The sequence below is a fragment of the Chiloscyllium punctatum genome, chromosome 32, assembly GCF_047496795.1.
Source record: "Chiloscyllium punctatum isolate Juve2018m chromosome 32, sChiPun1.3, whole genome shotgun sequence".
NCBI lineage: Eukaryota > Metazoa > Chordata > Chondrichthyes > Orectolobiformes > Hemiscylliidae > Chiloscyllium > Chiloscyllium punctatum.
The window spans coordinates 59,159,949-59,186,628 of NC_092770.1; the positions used below are offsets into that span (position 1 = coordinate 59,159,949).

The 26,680-nt window shown below is 40.0% G+C and overlaps 1 protein-coding gene across 7 annotated transcripts in view; it reads right to left on the reverse strand.

Annotated features, from left to right (window-relative positions):
• Nucleotides 1-26,255, reverse strand: part of dgki (diacylglycerol kinase, iota) — a 235,012-nt gene extending 208,757 nt beyond the window's left edge. For all 7 annotated transcript variants that reach the window (XM_072552477.1, XM_072552472.1, XM_072552476.1 and 4 more), the window contains exon 1: nt 25,750-26,255. In XM_072552477.1, coding sequence (XP_072408578.1) covers nt 25,750-26,033 — 284 coding nt within the window. In that variant the 5' untranslated portion in view covers nt 26,034-26,255. The remainder of the gene's footprint in view (nt 1-25,749) is intronic.
• Nucleotides 26,256-26,680: the final 425 nt, after the last annotated feature.

The window sequence follows — 26,680 nt, forward strand, 5'->3', positions numbered from 1 at the left end:
CAAATTTATTACAAATAAACTGTTGTTTAATTTAAATCAACAATATACATTATAAATAGTTGAATCCCCTGCAACAATCCATATTGCAGTCCACTAGTTACAGTTTGTCAACCTCAAATTGACCCATTTATATCAATGGAAAAACTCAGCAGGTCTGGCAGCACCTGCAGAGAGAAATCAGAGTTAACATTTTGGGTCCAGTGACCCTTCTTCAGAACTGAAGTTCAGTTTTCCAGCAATTTCTGGTTTTGTTTTTATTTCTGATTTTCAACATTTGCATTTTTTTCAGTTTTCAGTTTTCCATTTATATCATTTTTTTTTTAAATTAACCAATCCTCTCTCCACACTGATATATCACCCCTCCCCCAATACCATAAATGCTGTCTTGTGTTACTATCTTTTGAGTCACCTTATCTAATGCCTTTTGGAATACCAAGTAGAATCCATCTACTGGTTCCTCATTATCAACCCTCCTAGTTACATCCTCAATGTACTCTAATAAATTTGTTGAACATGTATTCATTTCTACAGAACCACGCTGACTTGATTTGAGTGCATTAGTATTTTCTAAAAGTTCTGCTATTTCTGTCATAATGGGGTACACAAAGTTGCATTCCTAGCTCCATTCTGATATGCCAATCATCATCTGACTGAATATTACAGCAATGTCAAAGGGTAAGGTAACCTACTCCTATTCCTATGATTCTTCCTAATAATTATTATTAGCATTTTCCAAATGACAGAAATTAGGCTAACCGGTCTATAGCTTCATGCATTTTGTCTTCCTTATTACTTAAATAGAGACCCTTACGAACATTCACATACAGAAGAATCTGGGCATATAGGTCCACAGATTCCTGAAAGTGACAACAAAAGTGGATAAAGTGATAAAAAAAGGCATACATCACCTTTATCAGCTGGGGCATAGAATACAAAAGTTGTCAAGTTATATTACAGCTGTATAAAGCTTTAGAACATTGCATGCTGTTTTGGTTGCCAGAACAGCATAGAATATTGGGCCAGCACAGTGGCTCAGTGGTTAGCACTGTTTCCTCACGGCGCCAGGGACCCAGGCTCGATTCCCACCTCAGGCAACTGTCTGTGTTAAGTTTGTACACTCTCCCAGTGTCTGCATGGATTTCCTCCGGGTGCACTGGTTTCCTCGCACAGTCCAAAGGGTAGGGTGGATTGACCATACTGAATTGCCCTGTAGTTTTCAGGAAAGTGTAGGTTAGGTGCATTAATCAGGGGTAAATATAAGGTAGGGGAATGGGTCTGGGCGGGTTACTCTTCGGATGGTTGGTATGGACTTGTTGGACCAAAGGGCCTGTTTCCACACTGTAGGGATTCTATGATTCTACCAGATGAACATGGATGATTTGAGTGAGTGCCAAGAAGGTTTACCAGGATGTTGCCTCATATGGAAGGTTTCCATTATAAGGAAGAGTTGGATAAACTTGGATTGTTTTCACTGGCAAGATAGAGATTTAGAGACTACCTGATAGAAGTCTACGAAATTATGAGAGGCATTGCTAAGGTGGATAGTGAAAGGTGGATAGTGGGTGGGAAGGTCAACTACAAGAGGGCACAGTGTCAAGGTGAGAGGGGGTTTGTCTGGGGGAGAAGTGTGGGAAAAATCTCTCATGCACAGAGTGGTGGGTGCCTGGAATGCAATGCCAATGGAGGTGGTAGAAGCAGACATGTTAGCAATGTTTAAGGCATATCTTAACTGACACATGAATGGGAGATGAACAGAGAGATAGAAACAGCCTCTGGGCATTAAATAGCGGGTCCAAACAAGTATTAGGAATTAGTGCAGCCTTGGTGGGCTGAAGGGTCTGTTCCTGTGCTGTATTATATTGTACAATTGAGATTTTTCAATCTCTGATCATTACAGAATCTAGTGTAGTTTGGAAGGTTCTAACAATTCATCAAGTATCTTTAAGAGTCTAGGAGGCAGACAATCAGGTGCAGAATCTTGTCAACCTTTAGATCCAATAGTTTCTCTGAAACTTTTTTTCCGCGATTGATAATACTGCTTTAGGTTTCTCTACCTCCTTTGCTCTTGTTTTTCCTCTATTCATGGAATCTCTTTGGTGTCTTCTTCAATGAAGAGAGATACAAAATACTCCTTGATAATACAGAATGTAAACATTATAAAAGGAGATAAGATTCTGATTCCTAGTATCTTGTACTCGTAAAGACTAGAACTCAAGAAATAAACTGGAAAAGAGGGACACCAATTTATGTAGCATGAGAAGAGGGTGCTGATTGTTTATGTTATTGTTGGCATGAAGATGCAGCAAGAATAGCTAATAATAAATTTCAGTTCCCAGGGTGTTGTCATGGGAATGCAGCTGAGATTTTCTGTGCCCACGGCCCCTTTCTTTTCCATCAAAAAGGTATAATATATGCACAAATTCCTTTTACCTATGTAAAAGAAAGCCTTATATACTAATACATAACAGTTCCTAGTGTGCAGAGATTTATCGCACTGTGAACCCAATTGAAAACCTTAAATTGATTTCCTGTGTAATATTCAGCATATTCCTCATTATTTAACAAATATCCAGTAACAGAATCACACCTAATGGTGAACATACTGTTTTAAGGGTTGCAAGCATGGACTGGGTGAGTATGAATAAACAAGTATTTTGAGCACTTGCCAAAGACCTTTCCATTTGTTCCTTACATTAATTCCCCAGTCACATTCTCTCTCAAACCAATGCTTATCTCAGCTACTCTTTTCCTTTTTATGTATTTGTCAAAGGTCTTACTATCTGTTTTTATATTGCTTTCTGGTTTACTCCAACATTCTCATTTATTCCTCCTTTTTTAAAAAATTCACTCTTTGTTGGTTGGTTCCAGTTCCCAAAAGACCAAGTGACCATAAAAAAAGTGGACTTCAATAGTAGGTTTGAAAGGGAGAAAGGCAAGTCATATGACTCAAGTTTTTAAATTCAGTTAAGGCTGACTTTAGGGAAATGGGTAAAAAATAGCCACAGCAAAATTAAAATAACTCTTAATGGTTTAAACTACAAATGGACAGTAAGAGATGTTCAAAAAAGTACATGATTAAATACAAATATGTAGAGAACATTTGTATTCAATGAGCAAGGTCTCCTTTATTTTTAATCGATCAACTTTGGAAACAAGGGAAGAGAATATAGGTATAAAATTAAAAGAAATGAATGAATAGTAAAGTTTGTGTGCACTGAGAGGAATACAAAGAACAGTGAAGTGATACAATGAAAGTGGTATGAGCTACAAAAAGGAATACATGTAGAAGTTTGCAAGGATATCAAGGGCAACAATAAAAGCTTTTACAAATTTAATGGTTTGTATTTTAATGTCTTAATAATCTTGAAACTATCAGAATTTCCCATTGTTACACTTCTAAACTGACAGCAAATTCTGGGAATAAATGCTGGAGAAACTTAGCAGGTTTGGCAGGTTTGTGTTGAAAGAAACAGTTAGTGTTTTGAGTTGAGCCTGTCTTTTCTGCTGTCATATTCAATTTTGGCATGAAATCTTCTGTACCCAAAAATGGCAAGCTTGAAGGTGAGAAAGGCAGATAATTAGACAGGGTGATGGGATACCCAAACTGCCATCTTCCCACTTTCACCATGATTATACTCCGGATGGAAAGACTCTTGGTCAACCTTCCAGTGTTTCCAATCAAGGCCATTAAGTAGCCAATTAAGGGCCAATTCAGGGCTTTCCCACTTCTGCTGCAGTTAACCAAGTGGCCCTGAAAACTGCAATTAATTAGAAATTTCTGAATTGATAAGAATACCATTAGTCTCACTATAGAAACCTTATAGTGTACTGGTAGTATTTTATCAGCCAGGATGTCTGTGTTCCCACCTGCTCCAGAAGTGTGTAATAAGATCTTTGAACAGGTTAATATAAAAATATCAATAAATCCTTGGAAAAAAATTACACCTTTTAGAATAAAATGAGGCTGAATTTTTGACAAAAAGACTAGGTCCATAATTACTGCTGAACAATCCCACAGCTACTGAAAAAGTAATTTCATGTTTGCAGACTGTTACATTTATACATTACAATAAAAGTACCAAATAATTTTAAAATGACAATCCTTTCTTAATAGTTGTTATTTCAGCTTCTACCTTAACTTCATATGTTTGCCTTAATCTTTATTGCAATCTGAAAAATGATATGGAAAAGTGACAGAGCATCAATTTTATTAACCTCCTAGTTTGCTGTCTGTAAGATATTCTGAATGCTTTGATTGCTCACAATGTAAGATGATGTCACTATTGCTGGATGGTTGGAGATTCACTTGAATTGGGCCTAAATCTCACACAGTTGAGAAGTCTCTGAAATTTTTAAAAGTATTGCAGGACCGAGATCTGTTTCCTTCAGATCCTAACTTTTCTCAGAGGCCTATAGTGACACGGTGTGACTCATAGGAAAGAAACTTGAACTCAGCTGAGCCATTTGAGCTTAGCGCTAAGTTCAAACTGACCTCATTCTCACTGGAGCGTGGATTTTATCCCACAGTGTCTGTGTTACGAATTTTTGGAGTAGACATAAATATTCTTGAAGGGCAGATAAGGTCTGTAAACGGTCGAGCTGCCAAATTACTTAAATAGCCAGCTCTTTCAGAATTGAAACAAATAAAAGCCTGCCTGCATCAGAGTTGAAACAAACATCTACGTGAACAATTTCAATTGCTGTTTTTCACACAATTATCATTATAGGATTATTCGTGCTTGACTGCTTTCTATAACCAGTCATTATCACAGTGGGGTATTGTATGTTTATAGTTTGACTCACAGTTCAATGAAGCTATTAAAATATTAGCTGTCTTTGATGTGGGGTTAGGAATATAAAAAATTTGCTTTTATGAGAGATTAAGGATTTTGGGGGAGTGTGTTCAAATGTATTGAATGGACTTTCAAGAATGAAAATACAGTGAAGTCAGCATTTTATATTTAAATTTAAATTGTTATTTATTTCATCTCTATATGACTTCTGAGGTCTATTAATGTTGATGCTAGGTGAATTGTTGTGGAAAGTGAAAGACACAAGGAAGTTGGTGAGGTGGTGACTTTGCATTAGTAAGCATTCAATTAGTTAGGGCGCCAGAAGGAGCCATGTGATGGTTGATGGCATAAGAGCTATAAAGAGCAAGGGGGCAGAGAATGCATGGGTTGGCAGGTGGATGGGTTAGATGAATGGGTTATCAAGATTGAAAATTGGGCAAGGTGATGGGATAGGGCCTGGAGAACAATAAACAGCTCGGACAAAGTTAGAGAATTGATGTGGGTCTTATAATTAGTATACCTTGGTACTCGGCAATCTCCAATCTACTCCCAGCATGAATCCAACTCCCACAGCCCTACAATGAACATTTCATCATTTGAAGCAATTTCCCCAGACAGATGCGTCATGCTGAATAGTTTTCTGATTTATGCATACCCTTGCCTCAGGATTCAACATGTGGAATAACATTGCAAAATTTGAGTATACGGTCACAACGCATTAGTCAAGCAATCATTTCACCATCCACAAAGCAACATCAAAATACCTTATTATGAAATTTTCACTACAACATGCATATACCTCCAAGCTATCATACATAACAGTTGACTCTAGCAATACTGTCCAAGAGACTGTGCACACACTATCACAGTACAATATTCGGATATACGTTATTATGAACACCCCATCATTTGTCTGAGTACTGGATCCTCCAACTGAAAACTATTAAATCTTGAAGATGTTTTTAAAATACTTTATTTTTTTCATGGGATGTGGGCATTACTGGAATATTTTGCCATCCCTAATTTACACTTGGTCTAAGTTGCTTACGAGGACATTTCAGAGGGTAATATATTTAAGAGTGAACTACTCTGTATATAGTTATGGGTCTGGAGTCACATGTTTGCCAGGCTGTGTAAAGACAATTTTGCTCCCTAAAGATATTGGTGAACCAGATATGCCTTTTATAAAACTCAATGATAGCTGCAATGATCACCATTACTAAACTTTATGATTCAGATTTATTAGTTGAATTTAAATGTCACCAGGGGTTATCAGGGATTTTAATCCATATACTCAGAGCATTAGCCTGGGTCGCTGAATGACATGTCCAATGATATTACTATTACATCATTATATCCCCTTGTAGATGTGACCTGATTTTATTGATATAAGATATGATTATTACATTAGCGTGGGAGATTATCTGTAAGGGATGGAATCTAAGATTAGGAGAGGTGAATATGAGAGGATTTAAAATTGTAGTGGGATTTGTTTACTGGCTTCCTGGGAGCAGCAATGAAATGGCTGACAATATTAGCAGAGATCAGTAAGACTTATAGTAAAAGAAGGGTGCTCCAATGCATACCACAAACAGAAATAGCTGGGAAAACTCAGCAGTTCTGTCAGCAAATGTGGAGAGAAAGCAGAGTTAACTTTTCAGATTGTGACCCTTCTTTAGAACTGTACTAGGGTCACTGGATCCGAAATATTAACTTTACTTTCTGTACACAAATGCTAACAGACCTGCTGAGTTATTCCAGCAACTTCTGTAATTTGTTTCTGATTTTCAGCATCTGCAGATGTTTAGCTTTTTTGCTTTAATGCATGCCTTTAATTTGCATATTGATAGGGAGGTGCAGAGTAGCCCAAGTCAGAAAGCCACTGTACTTTTTGAATGCATTTAAGATAGTTTCTTGGAGCAATATATTGTCAAACCACTAAGACATACATGGATTTTGTTGAGAATAATAAACTAGACTGAATTAATAGTGTACCAAGGGAAGAATTATCTCATTGTGATCATGAATCAATCAAATTCAATTATAGAATTGAAAGGGAGAAAGTTAACACAGTAACCATGATTGTAGATTTTGGACTAACTAAATTTAACAGAGTGAGGCAGACATTGGCAACAGCAAACTGATGAAAATCTTTTGTCAGGTAAAATTGTAGATGATCAATCAGAGGTGTAGAGAGAATAATTTTGGAACCAATAACATACAAGAGAAGTGAGAGATCCACTTAAAATAATTCACCAGTCACAGTCAACTAAAGAAGTAAACAATAACAAGAAAGGAAGACACAGAAGTGCAGAGTATTGTTCTGTGGTCTCAGACTTATAAAAAACAGTAAGTCAATAAGATAGCACAAGCTGTGTAGAGGATATCCAGTGTATTATTATCACATGCCTGCTGGTGGTCAACAATACTTTAGAAATTACATATTGTCTCTGTGAGCAACATGGCTTGGTAATTTTGCTTCCTTGCTTGGGTTATCTCTGCAAGTTTCCGGAACATCATGACAATGAGCCCCTCGTCCACAGCATGGTTTAGAATTTTTATTCTGGCTGACACGATCCACAATATCTGAGTTAACTTTACTCCCACCTTGTTCACAGGCATTTATGAAACTTAGGGACTCTATTCTATGCTGTTAACTGGATTGTACAATAATAAACCTAGTACTTTGGTGCAGAGTGGAAAGTTTGTGAATTGATGACAGTTTTAAATTTTAAGGGTTAATTTTGTATAAAGTCCAGGGCTGCTTGTTGGCAATTTAGCATTTTACTTAAGAATATTGCTTTACATTTAAAATCTCTTAAAGACTTTGGGGACAGGGCTAATCAAGCAAATCAAGTCCTTTATTGCAGAGCAGGTGGGATTAGCTGATTAAGTAACTGGCTTAACTTTTTTTTGTAAATGCCTGTTGAAGAGTGATCTAAATCCCAGTAATATTAATAAGAGAGGCTTAGGGCTCTTGTTAATGCCATTCTGGTGTAGAGTGGAATAACTGTGAACTGGTGGGAGTGGTGTTAAAGATTAATCTTGTATAAAATCTAGGGCTGCTTGCCTGCAATTTTGAATTCTCCTTCAGGTTACTGTTATAGTTTAAGGGTACTTTTGGCAGATTTGCAGTGTTCCCCACCTGTGAGCCTGGGTCTACCTCTGGCTGTATAATAATGTTTCTGAACAAATTGATCAGAATTAGTGAACCTGAGGATTGAAAGCAGTTTAGAGTTTGGCAAAGGAGAATGAAGTGGGGGAAAAATGAACACAATTGCAAAGAGCATAAAAGCAAACTATAAGAGCTAAAGTATATAAACTTATGAAGACTGATGCAGTGTCCCTTATAGTCTGAAAGCAGAGAATTAATGGAAAACAATTGGATTGGCTGACCCTGTACGTGCTAGAGTTAAGATAAATGAGTAGGGATTTCATTGGAAGAGTCAAGATTCTGACAAATTTGAATAGATTGGATGCAGAGACTATGTTTTGGATAGCTCAAAAGGGGGAAATGAGGGTTCTCAGTCTCAGGCTATGTAGTGTACCACTTTGGACTGAGGAAAGGTTTTCTCACATAGTGTGGTAAACTTGTGTTATTCTTTTCACAAAAGGCTATGAAGACCAAATCACTTAATATATTTAAGAAACAAATTCATAAAAGCTAATGCTGCCACAGGTATGGGAAGAAAATGGGAAAATGGTGTTGAGAGGATCAGCCACAATCACGTTGAATGGCATTATAGTGTCATTGGACTGAATAGCCTCCTGCTTTTGCCATTTTGCCATCCTGTTTCTAAATTCCAAATTTAAATAATACTCTATTGCGAGTTTTAGCTTGCCAATGAGAAAAAGACCAATTTACTCAAAATGTCTGCTTGCTGTTGGTTAGCTAACTTACTAGTTTATTGAAATGGCAAGCAACTAGAAAGTAGGATCATTCCCACAGTCAGAGCAGAGTTGTTCTGCAAAACAGTCATCCAGTCTGTTAGCATATTGCTTGTACTTTGTATTCGCTGCTCAATATGGTTTCATTTCAATTAGCTCTGTATGTAAGAATAATCTTAATCTTCTGATCACTTGCTGTATCAATAAATAACTTTGCTGCCATGCTAACATTTCCATCCTATTCCTGCAAAATTCAATGTGAGGTGGAGAAACAACACCTCATTTTCTTTGTAAACCTTCAGCACTCCACATTGAATACAACAAATTCAAGCTATGAGCTGTCATTCACTTTGATTACACCCCTTCCCAGTCTCCCACCCCCCAGTCTTCCCAATGCCTTTGCATGGTATTCCCCTCCACAGAGCTAACCATTTTCTGTTATTAATACGTATATCCATATATATCTCCCCTCTACCACTATTGCTCTCCCTTTTTGTCTTTATCATCTGTCCTACTTGCTCCTCCTATCCTTCCCCCCCCCCCCCCTCCATTAACAGTGTATAGGTAAATCATTTTTTGAATTCCCCCTTTACTTACTGAAATCTTAATAACATTAAGTATTTGCTCTCTCTACAGATGCTGGCAGACCTTCTGAATTTCCTCAGCAATTCATCCTTTTCTTTCAGTTTTACAGCATTGCCAGTTCTCAAGGTAAAAGAAATGAAGAGTTGTGATTTGGGATCTACCCTAAAACAAGCTTATGTGGCTTAGTTAACATGGGAATGGGTGGTGGAGGGGATGGTTTTGGGGTAGGTTGGAGGCTATCAAAATGATTGAGTTTCAGAGCTGAAGACACAGGCAAAAGCTGCAAAGGACAGGATACGGAGGGAGAGCATGATGACTTTGAAGTCTGCAGCTAGAATCTTTAGCAGAAGGAGAAAGCAACATATCCTGAACTACTTCAGTGAATATAGTCTATGGTCAAAGAAACATCCTATAGCTGTCTAAATACTCAAAGGTTTACTCTCGTCAGCCTTGCCACTAGTGTGAAAACTCTCCGAAGTGCATTTTGATGATTACATGATATTACAGTTAATTGAAACAAGAATGTGGGAACCCATTGGAACCTGGGAGTAGTTGTGGGCATTACTGTGAAGACTGTGATCCTGTGGAGTATTATTTATGCATATGTAGTCTGGAGTCTGCAGGTCCGTAAAAGCACTGATAAGGGTTACCTTTTTCTGTAGTTGCTTTATTAGCTAACTAATGTTCTCATGTTTACATGTTACATTTAACTTGCTTGTTACAATAAAAACTTTACTTGAAGCTTGTTGATCAAGTCAAAGTTCCAATAAATTTTTAGAAGTTATTTGTCAATACAGGGATCATAAATGTATGCATTCATGAGGATTAATGAAGGACAGTACATAGATTTAAGGAAAGTTTGTATGTTTTAGTGAACTTGCTATCAGCACACAACCAACAGGAGTGCCTTACAGAACAATAACAGATACCTGGGACCGCATTACTATCAATAAGAAATATTCCACAGTCTGTTATGTATGGGGAAAACATCTAGCTGATTATTACTAACAACCAGAACTACCTGTCTGGATGATTAATATCAACCACAAATATGATATGTGAAGGGCCTGGATAAAGTGCATGCGACGGACATATTTCCATTAGCAGAGGGGTCAGTAACGAGGGAACATAGTTTTAAAGTGATTGGCAGAAGTATTAGAGAAGAGATGAGTGTTTGTCTTTCAGCCAGACTGACAGAGGCCTTAAACACACTGCCTGAAAGTTCAGGAGAAGCAGAAAATTCATTGAAAAATAGTGGCTGGACAGGTACTTGAAGTCTCATAAACCCTGATGTTATAAATTCTGGATTAGTGGTGCTGGAAGAGCACAGCAGTTCAGGCAGCATCTGAGGAGCAGTAAAATCGACATTTCGGGCAAAAGCCCTTCATCAGGAATACAGGCAGAGTGCCTGAAGGGTGGAGAGATAAATGATAAGAGGGTGGGGAGAAAGTAGCATAAAGTACAATAGGTGAGTGGGGGAGGGGATGAAGGTGATAGGTCAGGGAGGAGGGTGGAGTGGATCGTCTGTTTCAGGACATGGTTGAAGAGCTTCAGGGCAGAGGAAATGACCTGGGAGTTGCAGTGGGAGAGGGAGTCTTGTAGAGAGAGGAGGAAAACTTCTTCAAGGTAGGCATCCTTGCAAGAGGATTTGCAGTAGGGTTAAAATCAACTAGGTAAAAACAATGATTGCAGATGCTGGAAACCAGATTCTGGATTAGTGGTGCTGGAAGACCACAGCAGTTCAGGAAGCATCAGAGGAGCAGTAAAATCAATGTTTCGGGCAAAAGCCCCCCTCCCCCATTCACCTATTGTATTCTATGCTACTTTCTCCCCACCCCCACCCTCTTATCATTTATCTTTCCACCCTTCAGGCACTCTGCCTGTATTCCTGATGAAGGGCTTTTTCCCGAAATGTCGACTTTACTGATGTTATGGACCACATGCAGGAGAATAAAAAATGGTTTTTTTCACTGGTGCAGATATGATGGGCAGAGTGGCCACCTGTGTGCTGAAATGTTCTATGTCATGTAAATATCTGAAGGGGACGACTGTGCAAGGATGTGGGAAGAGGATGGATACGGTGGTATGTGAATTCCTTCCTCGGAGGGCCAGTACAGATAAGATGGATCAAATGGGCCTCTGTGCTGTGGCAATTCAATGGTTCCACATTTCAGAGTTCACTAATATCAGTCACAGATATTTGTGAGTTTCTTAGTTGGAGAGGGAGTATCCAGTTTGCATGATCTACTTAGAAACCAATGACATGTAGAACTCGGAAAAATGAAGTCTGTGAAGTTGGGGTCCAATAAAAAGCAGAATCCAAAAGTAATAACTTGTGGATTATTACCCTAAACTGAATTGAATTGAATTTATTGTCATGTGTACCGAGGCACAGTGAAAAGCTTTGTCTTGTGAGCATTACTGGCAGATCATATAGTTAAGCAGGGTCAAGATTAGACTGGTGCTGGAAAAGCACAGCGGGTCAGGCAGCATCTGAGGAGCAGGAAAATCGACATTTCGGCAGGAGCCCTTCATCAGGATTCCTAATGAAGGGCTCCTGTGCGAAAGGGTATTAGAAATTAGAAGGACTTAATGGTGACAAATTCCCTGGACTTGACCCTAGCATCTTGGAGTTTTAAAAATGTATATACAGGTAGTAGATTGGTTGATTTTGATCCTTCAGAGTTTATTCGATTCTAAAATAGCTCCTAAGGATTGGATTGTTGCAAAGTTAATCCTGATATTTAACAAAGGACGAAGAGAGAAAACAGAGCTATAGGCATGGTAGCCAAACACCAGTAGTAGGCAAAATGCTAGCGTTTGTCACTAGGGATGATATAACAGAGCACTTAGAAAGTTGTATAAGCTTAAGAAAAATCAACACTGACCTGTGAAAAGAGAAATATTTGATAGATTTTTTGAGAGCTTTTTGAGGATATAACTAGAAGGATGGATATTGAGGCACCAGTGGACATAGGACTTTTGGATTTTCATTCAATAGAGTGCCACACAAGAAGGTTATTACAAAAACTAATGCTACTTTAGCATCAACTGAGGATTTGCTAATGGCTAGAGAATAGGGATGGTGGGAGAAGTAGATATGAGATGGAAGATAGGTCATGATCTTGTTCAAAAGTGGAGCAGATTTGAAGGACCAAAAATCCTACTCTCATCCCAATTTCATATATTCATATTCATATCTGTAATAGGCATCTAGGTGTTCATTAGTACCAGTTACACATATCTAGCAGATTATTAATATCAATCATAGATATTAATAACAATCATCTCATGCAAATAGACAAATTAGTCGTAGGAGTAGGCCATTTGGCCCCCTTCAAGCCTTATCTACCATTTACTAAGATAAGAGCTGATCTGATTGCAGTCTCAAGTCCACTCTCTTACCTGTCCCCAATAACTGCTGATTCCCCTATTAGTCAAGAATCAATGTACCTCTGAGGTAAGCACCTTCCGCGACCTTGCCTCTACCTCTCTCTGGCAAAGAGATTTCCAAAGACTCAAAATCCTCTGAGAGAAAAGATTTCTGCTCATCTCCATTTTAAATGGGCAACCCTTATTTTTAAATTGTGTCCTCTAGATCTTAACTCTTTTCCCCAGAAAGGGAAACTTGCTTTCAGCAACCATTACGTCAAGTCCCCTCAGGATCTCATTTGTATCAATAAAATCACCCCTCATACTTTTAAATTCCAATGGATCAAGAACTAGCGTGTTCAACCTTTCCTCATAAGATAACCAACCCCAATGTCCCAATTATCAGCTGAGTGAACCTTTCCCACTTGTTCTGATGAACTTACATCCTTCCTTATACAAGGAGACCAAAACTGTATGCAGTACTCCAAACATAGTTACTGCATTGCTCAATACAGCTGTGTTGAGAACGTCCCTACTTTTATATTACATTCCCTTTGCAATAAATGACAACTTTCCACTCACCTTGCTAATCACTTGCTGTACCTACATACCAACCTTTAGGGATTCATGTACCAGGGCCCTCAGATCCCTCTGTACCTCAGAGTTCTGTAACTTCTCTGAATTTAAATGATATATTGCTTTTCTAATCTTCCTGTTGAAGTGGACAAGTTCAGATTTTGTCACATTATTCTATATTTGCCAGATTTCTGCCCACATACTTAATCTAACCCATGTATATCCCTTTGTAAACTCCTTTGCATCTTCACAATATACTTTCCCACTGATTGTCATCAACAAGTTTAGCAACCATACGTTTTGATCCATTCATCTAAGTCACTGATTTGAATTGTAGATATTTAACTTTTCAGCATTGATTCCTCAGCTACTTAAATCATCAAATCTTGTGAATTCAAAAATGACTCATTTATGCCTACTTACTGTTTCCTGTTAACTAACCAATTGAAGTTCATTAATATCAGTTCTCCGTATCTGGAAATGCATTATACCAAGTGTAGTAGGGTGTGGATTACACATTAGTAGCAGGCAGTTGGATGTGGTGTCTGAATGTACAACCATTCCCCTCTCTTTGGTTGGGTCTGTGATCCTATTTAACTTACATTACTAGAGGAACAACTACTAGTGAGTCTTTACAAGAAAATTCTCTTCTTAAACTACAAGATGTAGTTCATTACATGATAGTTCACAGAAGCTACATTATCTAATTAGACATAGCTACTAAGACTAGGAGAAAGTGAGGACTGCAGTTGTTGGGGATCAGAGTCAAAAAGTGTGGTGCTGGAAAAGCACGGCAGGTCAGGCAGCATCTGAGGAGCAGGAGAATCGATGATGGGCTTATGCCCAAAACATCAGGAATCCTTGTTACTAAGACCATTGGATGACATAGATGACACACCATTCTCCTCAAATCCAGAGCTATTTTCCAATTTTGCCATCCAAGATTATATGTCATCATCATCGAAGCTTATTACAGTCTCCAACATTAACCTTTTCAGAACCATTACCTTACACAACATCTCTATCAAGGTTACTTTCCAACTGGTAAAATTTGTACATTCATATATGTAGTTATATTTACTACTATTCCATCATCCCTCAAGTCTCTGACTTTACAAATTCTTTACGAACATATTCTCTTTAAACTTGGGAGATTAGTAAGTCTTTGGCCTGAGGACTGTTGACTTTCATTCTGATCTTGACCTTATGTGATCTGTAAGGTGTTTCTCCGCTAGAGGAAATTTTATCTCTTGGATACTCCTGACCGAGGTTGTTCTTGCTCACCCAAGTGTGGCTGGTATCTTATCCTTATGTAGAGAACCCTAAATTTTCTGGATGTCTCTTATTGAGTAACTCTTGCCTGTTGATTCAGATAGTTGTTCTATAACATCATTGGTGAAACCTTTCATAGAAGAAGGGTGATCATTGGAATCAAGTACTTTTTTCTTTGCAGTATTCTGGATTTCTGAAGCAGGGAATTTCTTCTTTTTGTTCTGAAGCCGCTCATGTTGGTCAAGCTTCCATGAAGTTGTATGCAGCTAATCTTCATTTTATATCAGCAAGTCTCTGTCTTCAATCTGTATTGAAGAATGTAAACTTTCTCTGAAGTTGTTGTTTCTGTTGGACACCATCCATGCTTATTGTACAAATGCACAGACATTTTTCCACTGGTCATGGCAAGGGAGGAACGTTAGTTACTCAGCACTGATGCTGTTAATCCTGGTTTTGGAGATGAAAAATTGAATTGTTTTTCTTGAACTTGTGTTTGTTCATCATCTGATATTAAATCCAAATTTGCTGTAACAATTTGTTCTACGGACAGTCTTGAATTAGATTACTTACAATGTGGAAACAGGCCCTCCGGCCCAACAAGTCCACACCGCCCCGCCGAAGCGTAACCCACCCATACCCCTACATCTACATCTACCCCTTATCTAACACTACGGGCAATTTAGCATGGCCAATTCACCTGACCTGCACATCTTTGGACTGTGGGAGGAAACCGGAGCACCCGGAGGAAACCCACGCAGACACGGGGAGAACGTGCAAACTCCACACAGTCAGTCGCCTGAGCTCTGAACTTCAGTTAAAAATTCCTCAATGTCCTCAAGTGGGTTGGACTGTTCATTCGCTTTGTGAGCAGCAGCAAATATCGACAAACTTTGCTTAGTTCAGCAATCCAAAGGTTCTTCAGTGAGATGTAAATGAAAAACATTTCCACCACTCCTGTGGAGTCACAGGTATCATTCCTATTAATGGTATGAACCAATTCTCACTAACCATCATAGGTAATCTCAGTAGATTTGTTCTTCCCATTTCAAGTTCCATGATAAGTCTAGGAAGCCCAATGAAACCCTGATACCACTTGCCTCTTCACAGGTTGAATGGAGGCAGTTTGTTCCTGGACCAGTTGTTCCCTGACTGGTTTCTGTTTAATTGGACTGGACATAAATGGGTATCTCTTGACCTGTTCACTGTCTCTTGGAACAAGTTGAACACCACCTGCTATCACAAGGTTGTTGAGTTCAAGACATTATGCAGGCTCAAGAATGACAAATATTGATTGTAATCATGTAAACATTCTCAGCTCTCTGTGATGCAGAATTGTTTGTAGCATATCTTTAATCTTAAGAGTTATGTCATCTGGATCATGTAGTTCCATTTCTAACAAGTGTAACTGTTTCTGCAGTCATACTATTCAATCTGATGAAACAATGGCACTCATTGCTGCATCACGCTTAGATTTAATGAAATGTCCATTGATATAACTGGAGTTTTTGGATCACCAGTTTCCATTAGGAGTGTACTGAGTGTTTTGTTTTAATGCTGGTGCCAGTATCTCATTGACTTCTTTGTATGAGAGGATTTTTCTTGCTCTGATACTGTTATGTCAGCACATCATCAGGAAGTGGAGGGTGAGAAAGTGGGGCAGAGCATCAGTAGGGGTGGCAATGGTGGAACTGTGTGTGACTGGGAAGATAGCTGAGTGATTGGGTGAGTGGAGGGTTAAGGCAAGTGGATAAGTGAGTGGGTGAGTAACTGTAGGGCATGGGTGGGTGATGAGAGAATGAGTGGGTGAGCGACTGAGGATGGTGAGTGGATTTGACTGGAGCTGTTTGTTTGAGTGGGTGAGCATGTATCGATGTGGGAAGGTGAGTGAGGAAGTGATTGGGGCTGAGAAAGTGATTGAGCCTGTGAGTGACTTTAGGGGAGGGTGCGTGAGTGACAGGGAGAGCAGGTAAATGAGTGACTGGGGGTTGCGTGATTGAGTGACTGGGGAATGAGTGAGTGAGCGTTAGATGAGTGAGGGAGTGCTTTATGGCATTTGACAGAAGGATGACTTGGGAGGTAGATATGTAAATAAGTCGGTGGAAAGTAGAGGATTGTTGGGGGTGGGGAGTGTATAAGTGCACACATGACTAGATAAGTGGGTCAATGTGTGGTGATGGGGTTATAGGGGTGGAGTGGGTGCTTGAGGGATTGGCTGAGTGAGTGAGTGAAGTGAGTGAATGAGTGATGAGTAAATATGTGGAAGGGTGAGTGGTGAGCCAACGTCTGGTGCAGTGTGTGGATGAGGGAGTAGAGGAATGAGAATGAATCACCCAAACACTCATCCTTCCATTCTTTATCCCCCTCTTCCTCCTCCTCCTGCCCTTGCAAAACCTGCCCACAAAGTTGGCTGGTGAGGTAGAAAACTCCGGTTGGAAAGTAGCCCATTTCTGATCCCTACTTTCTGGTGATTCTACTGAGGGCAGCTATGAGTATGCCCCCTTCTAAGAAGGTTCTAAGCTCCCAACTCCTTAACTTAGCCCCTGTTCCTTCTATTTCCCTGGTGATCAGGACTTGGGGTCAAGTCATTTTCTCTCTGTAGCTCTGATGCTAAAGCAAAAAGAGTGGTGGAAAAAAGATGTAATTAATTAATCAAATTTAAACTCAGAAACGATTGGAAAACCCTACTTTAAAGCTTTAAAATTCTGCTGTATTTCCGAACTGCTGTGACCTTTTTACTTCTGTTTAATTTTCCTTGTCTTGAACCTTTTAAACAGTGTGGCAGAGCGAAGATGCTTTCTTTTCCTTTTTTTTAAAGCTGGAAGTCTGTTCATCAGTAATGCTAGAAATCTCTGCTGCATGCTGGGGATCATTTCACATTTTCTTGCAGTTAAAATAATGGTCTCCCTCTGAGTGCAGTAAAACAAAGGTTTCCCATTTTCTGCAGCAAAATGGATGATTTCCCCACTTTCGTTACCTCATGAATAATGCCGGTTCTTTTCCACAACTTTCCCAAATAAAATCTTGTGCTTGTGGCCTTAAAAAAAGGTTTAACATTTGACTAAATAGGAAACTGCCAGTGATAAGAGAACATAGAACATTCAGGGGTAAAAATAGATTAATAGGGTAGGGGAATGGGTCTGGGTGGGTTACTCTTGGAGATTCGGTGTGGATTTGTTTCTATTGTGTAGGGATTCTATGAAAATTATGCCCCCTCATGATAGCTATTTCTGCCTGGGAAAAAGTCTCTGGATATCCACTCTATCTGTGCCTCTCAACCTCTTGTACAGCTCTATCAAGTCATCTTTCATCCTTCTTTGCTCCAATGAGAAAAGCCCTAGCTTCCTCAACCTTTCTTCATAAGACATGCCCTCTACTCCAGGCAGCATCCTGGTTAATCTCCTCTGCACCCCCTCTAAAGCTTCCACATCCTTCCTATAATGAGGCAACCAGAACTGAACACAGTATTCCAAGTGTGGTCTACCAGGACTTCGTAGAGCTGCAGCATAACCTTGCAATTCTTAAACTCAATCCCCAGCTAATTAAGGCCAACACATTATGCACCTTCTTAACAACCCTATCAACTTGGGTGGCAACTTTAAGTGATCTATGGACGTGGACCCCAAGATCCCTCTGTTCCTCCATACTGACAAGAATCCTGCCTTTAACCCTGTAATCTGCATTCAAATTATACCTTCCAAAATTAATCACCTCACACTTTTCCACGTTGAATGCCATCTGCCACTTCTCAGCCCAGCTTTGCATCCTGTCAATGTCTCATTGCAACCTACAAAAGCCCTCCACACTATCCACAATTCCACCAAATTTTATGTCATTGGCAAACTTACTAACCCACCCTTCCACTTCCTCATCCAAGTCATTTATAAAAATCACAAAGAGCAGAGGTCCCAGAACAGATCCCTGTGGAACAACACGGGTCACCGAGCTCCAAGCTGAATACTTTCCATCTACTACTACCCTCTGTCTTCTATGGGCCAGCCAATTCTGTATCCAGGTAGCCAAATTTCCCTATATCTCATGCCTCCTTACTTTCCGAATAAGCCTACCATGGGGAACCTTATCAAACACCTTGCCAAAATCTATGTACACCACATCCACTGCTCTACCTTTATCAATGTGTTTTGTCACATCTTCAAAGAATTTAGTAAAGTTTGTGAGGCATGACCCTCCCCTCACAAGCCATGCTGACTATCTCTAATCAAACATGCTTTTCCAAATAATCATAAATCCTGTCTTGCAGAACCCTCTCTAATAATTTGCCCACCACCAATACAAGACTGACTAGTGTTCCAATCAATATCAGGGAAGTTGAAGTCACCCATGACAATAACCCTGTAACTTCTACATCTTTCCAAAATTTGCCTTCCAATCTCTGTTGCTATTGGGGGTGGGTGGGGGGCTATAGAAAACTCCCAATAAAGTGACTGCTCCTTTCTTGTTTCTGATTTTCACCCATACTGACTCAGTAGACAAATCCTCCTTGACAACCCCTACTTTCTGTAGCTGTGAAACTATCCTTGATTAGCAATGCCAGTCTCCCACCTCTTTGACCTCCCTCCCTATTCCTTTTGAAACATCTAAACATCCAACAACTATTCCTGTGTGACATCCAAGTCTCCATAATAGCATCACAGATTTATACAGCACAGAAACAGACTCTTCTGTCCACCTCATCCATGCCGACCAGATGTCTCATCTGAACGAGGCCCATTTCCCAGCATTTAGCCCATAATATTATAAATCATATGATGACTTAAGGGTGTGGTTAGTAGCTAACTTGAAATAATGATCCTCATTGAAATTGGGTGCACCACACAAAACATCTCCCTCCCAAAAAATGTCTAGGTCTCCTCATTACCCTTCAAGTCAGATGTACACACAAACCCTCCCCCAAGCACCTCTACCTCCCTTCACCTTGTTGAAAGGCCCTGAACATCCCTGTGTCCTGGGGCTTCTGGCCCTTTGTGACCCATTGGGACTGCTTGTGTTTCTAGCAGTTACTACCATTCCAGCGGTGCTGGTGTAATAATGAGCTGTTGGCCAATCTCTGACTGCAGGGTATCGCTGATAAAGTTCTGTCCATTTGGATGCAAGAGCAAGGAAGCTATAAACCTTTCAAAACATTGGTACAACCTCAGATGGTGCACTGTGGCCAGTTCTTGGCACCACACTTGAAGGCTTTAGCAAAATAGATTTTTTTTGAGAATAGTTCTAGGGATGAGGGATTTCAGCTACATGAAAAGGTTGAAGAAGCTTGTCGTCTTCATCTGTGAGAAGAGTAAGGTGAGAGGCATTTTGAAAAGTGTTCAAAACCACAAGGCATTAAATCAGCATAAACTGATAGAAACCAATGGGTGTAAGGTTCTAGAACCAGAGGAGCCATGTTAAGGTGATTTTTAAAATAAACAACAGGGAGTCAAGAATAAACCTTCCATAAACAGCAATTGATTACGCTCTAATGCATTGTCTTAAAGTATTTAACGGTGGAGTTCAAAAGGAGACTGCATAAACACCTGAAGAGATTTGAAAAAAAAATAGAGCTACATGAAGGGATTGAAGTGGAATTAACGGAGTTGCTCTTACAAAGAGCTTGCAGCAACATGATGGGTCAAATAGCCTCCCTCTGCACAGTATATGTTTTATCATTCAAACTTTGAAATGTTATTCTCCGTAAATAATTGCACAGAGTAGCCTGAAGAATTGAGATATCAGTCCATTTCATGCCCAGTGAAAGTACTCCAGGTGAGATATGTATCTTTGATGTATTCCTGCATAATTTCAGGAAATTTTCATGGCATCAATGGAAAAGATTACTTCTGAGCTGTGCAAAGACATTGTAAACCCTACATTACTATTTTCATTCTATTCCTGCAAGGAAAGAATATTTAAATTTGTAACATTTGCATATGAATCAGAAAAAACATAGTTGGAAAGTTGTATTTTTTTAAAACAACTTGTAGCGTACCTCAGATTAGTTAACAACAACCAATGATCATTAAAATGTGCAGAACTGGAAAGTCTTGTATGTGCTGAGGCCACTTTATAATGAGAAACTACTGACTCAGGCCACCATGCTGCGGAGTCAGTATGTCAGTACTGTGCCTTCTGACTTTAGACGCTATTTGTCCCTGATGCAGAAACCTTTCCGATTTTAACAGGAACCTCCACTCAAGACCCTCGACCAAGCTATGAGCACCTTCTTACAGCTTTGCTAGTTGCCTTCCTCCCATCTCATTGTTCCATTCTACTCTCCAATCACAGGGTTTTTATTTTCTACCTTTAAGGGAACTGCAAGTTTCAGAGTCCCTTTGGTGTTGTGTCTCTCTGCAAAAAGTGACAGTAAAATTGTCAATGATTGATTTGAACAAAAATATGCTGACAGTAGTTATTGGATGCAGTGAGGGATCAAACATTGAAAGAAATACTTGCATTTGCATAGCACTGTTCATAACAGGACATCCTGGCTAAATGTTGACCAAGCATCTTGGTCATTATGTTTGCATTTGAAAAGTCAACTATTCGTGGTAATGTTCCTCATTTTGACGTCAAACAGTTACAGAAAATATTTTGATGTTAAATATTTGGGCCAGTGTAATATATACAATAACCAACTGAGAGGATGCTTTTTGAACCAAGCTCTGGGAATTTAGTTTTGTACTGGGAGCTGGAAGAAACTGATCAAACAGCTGAGCACTGAGCACCCAACGGCCAATGTGTGAATGAAGTGTTAATGTTTCCGCAACCTTGTGCCAAGCTGCTGACATGAGGAGTCTGAGCAGGAAGTTCTACTGAGTCACTCTTCAAATCCAGATGGTCCTCCCACTGAACAAAGGGGATACCAAAAAAAGCTGCGCTACAGGCGGTATGCCTGTGACTTATAGTCAAACATTGTAAGACAAATCAAGATGAGATAAACCTGCCCATTTCAGCCAAGTCCATCAGGACTGTCTTAATCTGTCAGCACAGATTTTGAATTGTAGCAAAGTCCACCCCTCCAGCGTGTTAACTCATCTATCATTGTACTCCAGTGTTCATGTCTATCATTCCTTGTTTGCACAAAGGTTAGTAAACATTTGAATAAAGAACCATTTCCAGTACCAGTCCCAGAGTTATGTTTCACAAATTTCTTTTCTGACACCCTTTACAAAGATCTGTAAAATTCAATATTTGACATGCATCAATGAAGTCCCGCCTTAATCATAGTTTCTTCTAGGCTGCAGTTTGTTTCTTTGTTATTGTTATAGTAATTCATTCCACTCAGTAAAACAACACAGCCAATTTCTCCTCTTCCTCCCACTTGCCAGTATCTGTTTTTGAGACCTATGCCTGCACAAAATTCTGCGTTTATCAACTGTAACATATTGGATCCAGAATTTAAATGCATGCAATGGACTGCCACTAGGGTTGAAATTGATTGAAATATCTAATCTTGTCCCCTCTGGTAACAGCTCAGTAACTCAAAGCCTCAATTAGCAGAACCTAGTCTCCAACTGGGTCTCGGTGTGCCCAAGGAGCATATTTGGACAAAAACAATTCTGTAAAGAACAGCCGTATATCAGAATCCTCAATTGAGAAATTAAAGCCAATGCTACAACAGGTCAAACACTTATCAAAAAATGTATTTTTGCTCCACTCACCGATTTCTCACCATTTTTTCTCTCTCTCTATCTATGTACCATTGTCCAATCATGTATCATGCCATAATACCCCATTACGGGACAAGGTAGGCCTCAAGGACTACCTCAGCCAGTATGGGGATTGAACACAACAAATCAATTGCTGGAGAAACTCAGCAAGTCTGGCAGCATCTGTGAAGAGAAACCTGTTTACATTTTGAATCCAGTGACCCATTTTCAGCACAGAGATCAAACCCATGCTGTTGGCATTATTCTGCACCATACTTTTAGCCAACTAAGCTGACAACTCTACTTTCACATTATTACCACTATTTTCAACACCTTTATTCTCAAATTATCAAGGATTATATCGGGGTAGAAACTGGTCTGTCAAGGAGTATCAACAAATAGCTTTCAGACATGTGACTGGTGACCTCTGCAAAAGTTACATCAGCTCTGGGTAGTCTTATTTTACTTCTCTCTGCAACATAATATTTATTGCTCTCTTGGCTTGTTTCTGCATATCTGAAACTACAGAAGATATCCTAACTTCATTCAAGATACTTCATCTTTTAAAGGATCTAAACATAGCTAATTAAAAGAAGATAAAGATAGCATCAGACTAAAGAAAGTGATTGATAATATTGTCATGGGTAATAATCCTAAGGATTGTGCAGATTATATAATTCAGCAAAAGACGACCAAGAAGCTATTGAAGAGCAAATAGAATTCAGCAGGGGACCAAAAAGAAGAGATTTTACCATTTTCTAAAAGTATATAAAATGAAGAGAACTAAGGAAAGTAAAGGCAGAGACAGCAGAAATTATAATGAGAAATAAGGAAATGGCAGAAATGTTAAGTAAATTCTTTGTGGAAGACAAAAATCTGGAAGTAGTGGAGAACAAAGTAGAGAGAACAAGGAGATTAAAGTATTGAGTATTCATAAAGAAGTAATACTGGATACCAGCAGGACTAAAAGTAAACAAATGGCTCGGACATGATGGTCCACATTCAAGAATTTTAAAAACAGATGGCTGTAGAAGTAGTGGATGTGCTGGTTTTGAACTTCTCAAATTCTCTAGAATGGTACCTGTGGTTTAGAGCAAAACCACTCTTCCAGAAAGAGAGGAAACAGAGAATTATAGATCAGTTAGCCTGACATCAGTCGGAAGACAAATAATAGACTCTACCATTTTTAGGGATGAGATATAAAGGCATTTAGAGAATTTGGTGCAGTCTATGAAAGAGAATTCATCTTTGCTAAAATTCTTTGATGTTGAAATGACCTCGATGAAACCTATAAAATACTAATGGGATTTGACAGGGCAGCTATTGGGAGGATGTTTCCTCTGGCTAAAAAATTCATAATTGGAGATCAAAGTCTTTGAAGATTGGTGCATCCATTTGGAACTGAGGTGAGAAGGTATTTTCTCAAAAAGCTTTGAGCCTTTGGAATTCTGTACCTGAGAAAGCTGTGGATACTCAGTCATTGAACATATTCAAGATAGAGCTTTTGGATATTAAAAGAATGGAGGGATGTGCGGTTAGTGTGGTCAGCTGGAGATCAGGCAGACTAGCCGTGGTCATACTGCATGATGGATAGACTCAAGGCCATAAGGCCTAACCCTGCACCTATTTCTTATGTACTCATATAAATTACAAGCTGAGGAACTCTTTTACCCTTCCCTAGCAAAAGTCTATCAGTCACAATGCCCAATGAGAATCCACAGCTTTTTGGAGAAGAAATTTTAGATTTTTACCACTCCTTTTGAGGAGTGTTTCCTAACTTCATCCCTAACAGCCTTGATCCAGTTTTAAAGTAATGCCTCCTTGTTCTGAACTGTCCCATTCCAGCCACCCTATCAACTCTGAAAATGTTGATATGCTATCAACTTGGCTTAGGTGTATCTGAGACATAGCAATGGTGGCAGTCTGTACCCTCTGCAGTCTGCAATTCCCTTTTCTGTTAGTGCAGTATTTGTGCAAGATATGACTTCACTGAACAATTTCCAAGCCATGTGTGACTATGACTGTTAATAGCTTTAGTAGGAGGACTCTGTCATGGAGAGACAAGCAGCACTATCGACAAATAATTGGATTAGAAAAAAAATCTTGAAATGAATATTTATAAATATGTGAAGCATGCAATGCTTGGATGTTAGAGTCCTCAAAAATGGAAGGATAGATCTTCTTATTACATGCATTATTTTATATCTTGCTGGGAGCTGAAATGCTTTAACTGATGGTTCGTGTTCTGACTCATTCAATAACAATAATTAAACCATCAGGCTGTATGATGTTTTGGCTACTTTGAGAGGATATCAGCTCTTTTGTGATGTCTTACTGTTAGCAGGCTAGCTCTCACTGGAGTAAGCCTTTCTCACTCACTTCATCTTCATTTCAGAGATATTTCTCTTCTGTTCAAGCCCTATCCCTCTTGAAATTGTCTTCCCTAATCTTATTTCGCACAATTGCTGGGTTACCTTGCATACTTTGGTCCAATAGCCACTATATGTGCATCAACCAAGACCCTTAACAACCTATTCAACTGCAGGGGAGTTACGAATGATGCTGATCCTGTACTTATCCAGGGCACTTTTGACTTGAATAGTTAAACAGTTACTAGGACCAGAACCCCTGGCTAATTGCTTGCTGCACCTCCCCCCCCCACACACACCCCCATTTCCAATGAAATAGAGATTAATTGCACCCATGCCCCTCTGTTGCCATAGATTCACACTGAATGGATTATAATCTGATCTGAACTTGGAAGCTTTCTAATGTACACATTTCAGTACCCAACTAGACAATACACAGAGGAAGCATTTTTTGACATTTTTAATCAACCAGTCTGCACTTAGTTTGGTTTACAGATGTCAAGGTGCCACTGCATAATACCTTCCCAGTGGATCCAAGTGAATGTCAAAATGCAATCAGAGTCTAATCCTGCTACAGGATGTACAGGTACCCACCAACTGGTAGTGGAATACATTAAAATCTCAGGGTGTACCCTGTAGATCTACCCTGAACTGCACTGCCACGTAAACAGCAATGGTGAGACTTGATAGAGGACCTTCAACTGTGAGCTCCTATTTAATGCTCAATTGTTGTCAAACAGCTTGGAGGTCGAGGTGAATTGACATGTATGGCAAATAATAAGACAAAATGCCAAGCTCATTCTTTCAGGGCCCTTGCAGCATAGCACCCTGTGGTGGTGCAACAACACGATCATCTCTTTGGCAATAATTTGTTATTTAGCTGAAGATATGGATGGATAGTAAAGTTTACAGTGTTACCCACCACACAAACAAGCAATTTAAATTAAAAAAAATATTTGGCCAGAGAGAACCTCAGTTAGGACATGGATGTTTTAAAAGGCGAATTCCCTAATCCTATAGCATTGCCTGCATAATGTTGTTCCTCAAGCTGTCACAAATATCCTGCTTTTATTTTTGCTGCATGAATAGACTATTCAGTTTCATTGCAAAACAAAACAATGATAGGATCCACAAGCCCTCGGTTTGCAACACTGCATTCAGCCCAGGTTTTGGTTAATTTTCCAGCCAAGGTTATAGCCCGAGTCTCCAACACTCCGAGCTCAGACAGCAGCTCTCATCCCCCGGACCCACCTGTACGATGTCTGCTTCCTAATTCCCATTTCACTCAGCCGCTGCTCCAGACTCTGGGACCCGCTCAGCGACTGCTGGAGAGGGCTGTGGCCGGGCTCCGGTGTCTCCCAGCCGGCGGCCGCTGCTGCTTGCTCCCGCTGGCTGGCCCCCAGCCCCAGCCCGCTGGCCGCCGGAGAAGTCGCCCCGCTGCCCCGCTCCATCCCGGCCGGCCACTGCCCTGGCTCCACGGCAAGAGACTGAGTAGAGGCAATGGGCAGAGCGGCCGCTGCAAGCGCAGCTTCCATCAGCTAATGGCACAGGATTGTGGGAGAATCCCTGCTCCTCCTCCGGCAACACGGACCACAGGCAGTGAGACAGGGGGCAGAGATAGGAGCAGATATAGGGAGACAGAGGGTAGAGAAAGGGAGATGGGGTCAGAGAGAGGGAGATAAGGAGATAAGCGGCAGAGACTGTGAGATAGAGGGCAGAGAGAGAGGTGGGGGCAGAGACAAGGAGATGGGGCAGGGACAGTGAGATAGGAGGTAGAGGAAGGGAGATAGAGAGTAGAGAGAGAAAGAGAGATGGGGGTAGAGACAAGGAGATGGGGCTAGAGAAAGGGAGATGGGGCAGAGACAGTGAGATAGGGGGTAGAGACAGGGAGATAGGGCAGAATCAGGTAGATAGAAAGAGAGAGAGAGAGAGAGAGGTGGGGCAGAGAATGGGAACAGGGGGCAAAGACAGGGGGATAGGAAGACAGGGAGCCAAGAGGCAGAGACAGGGACAGGAAGCAAAGAACAGAGGCAGTGTCTGGATTGAGGTGAAGATGAAGTTACAAGGTGCTTTCCATCAGAACCATCCCACCAGCATCAGGGAAAAGAAATGCTGGAACCATAGACACTTTGCTATTAATAGCAATGAGCTTGCCCAGCACCCAGCAAGAATCCCACACAAT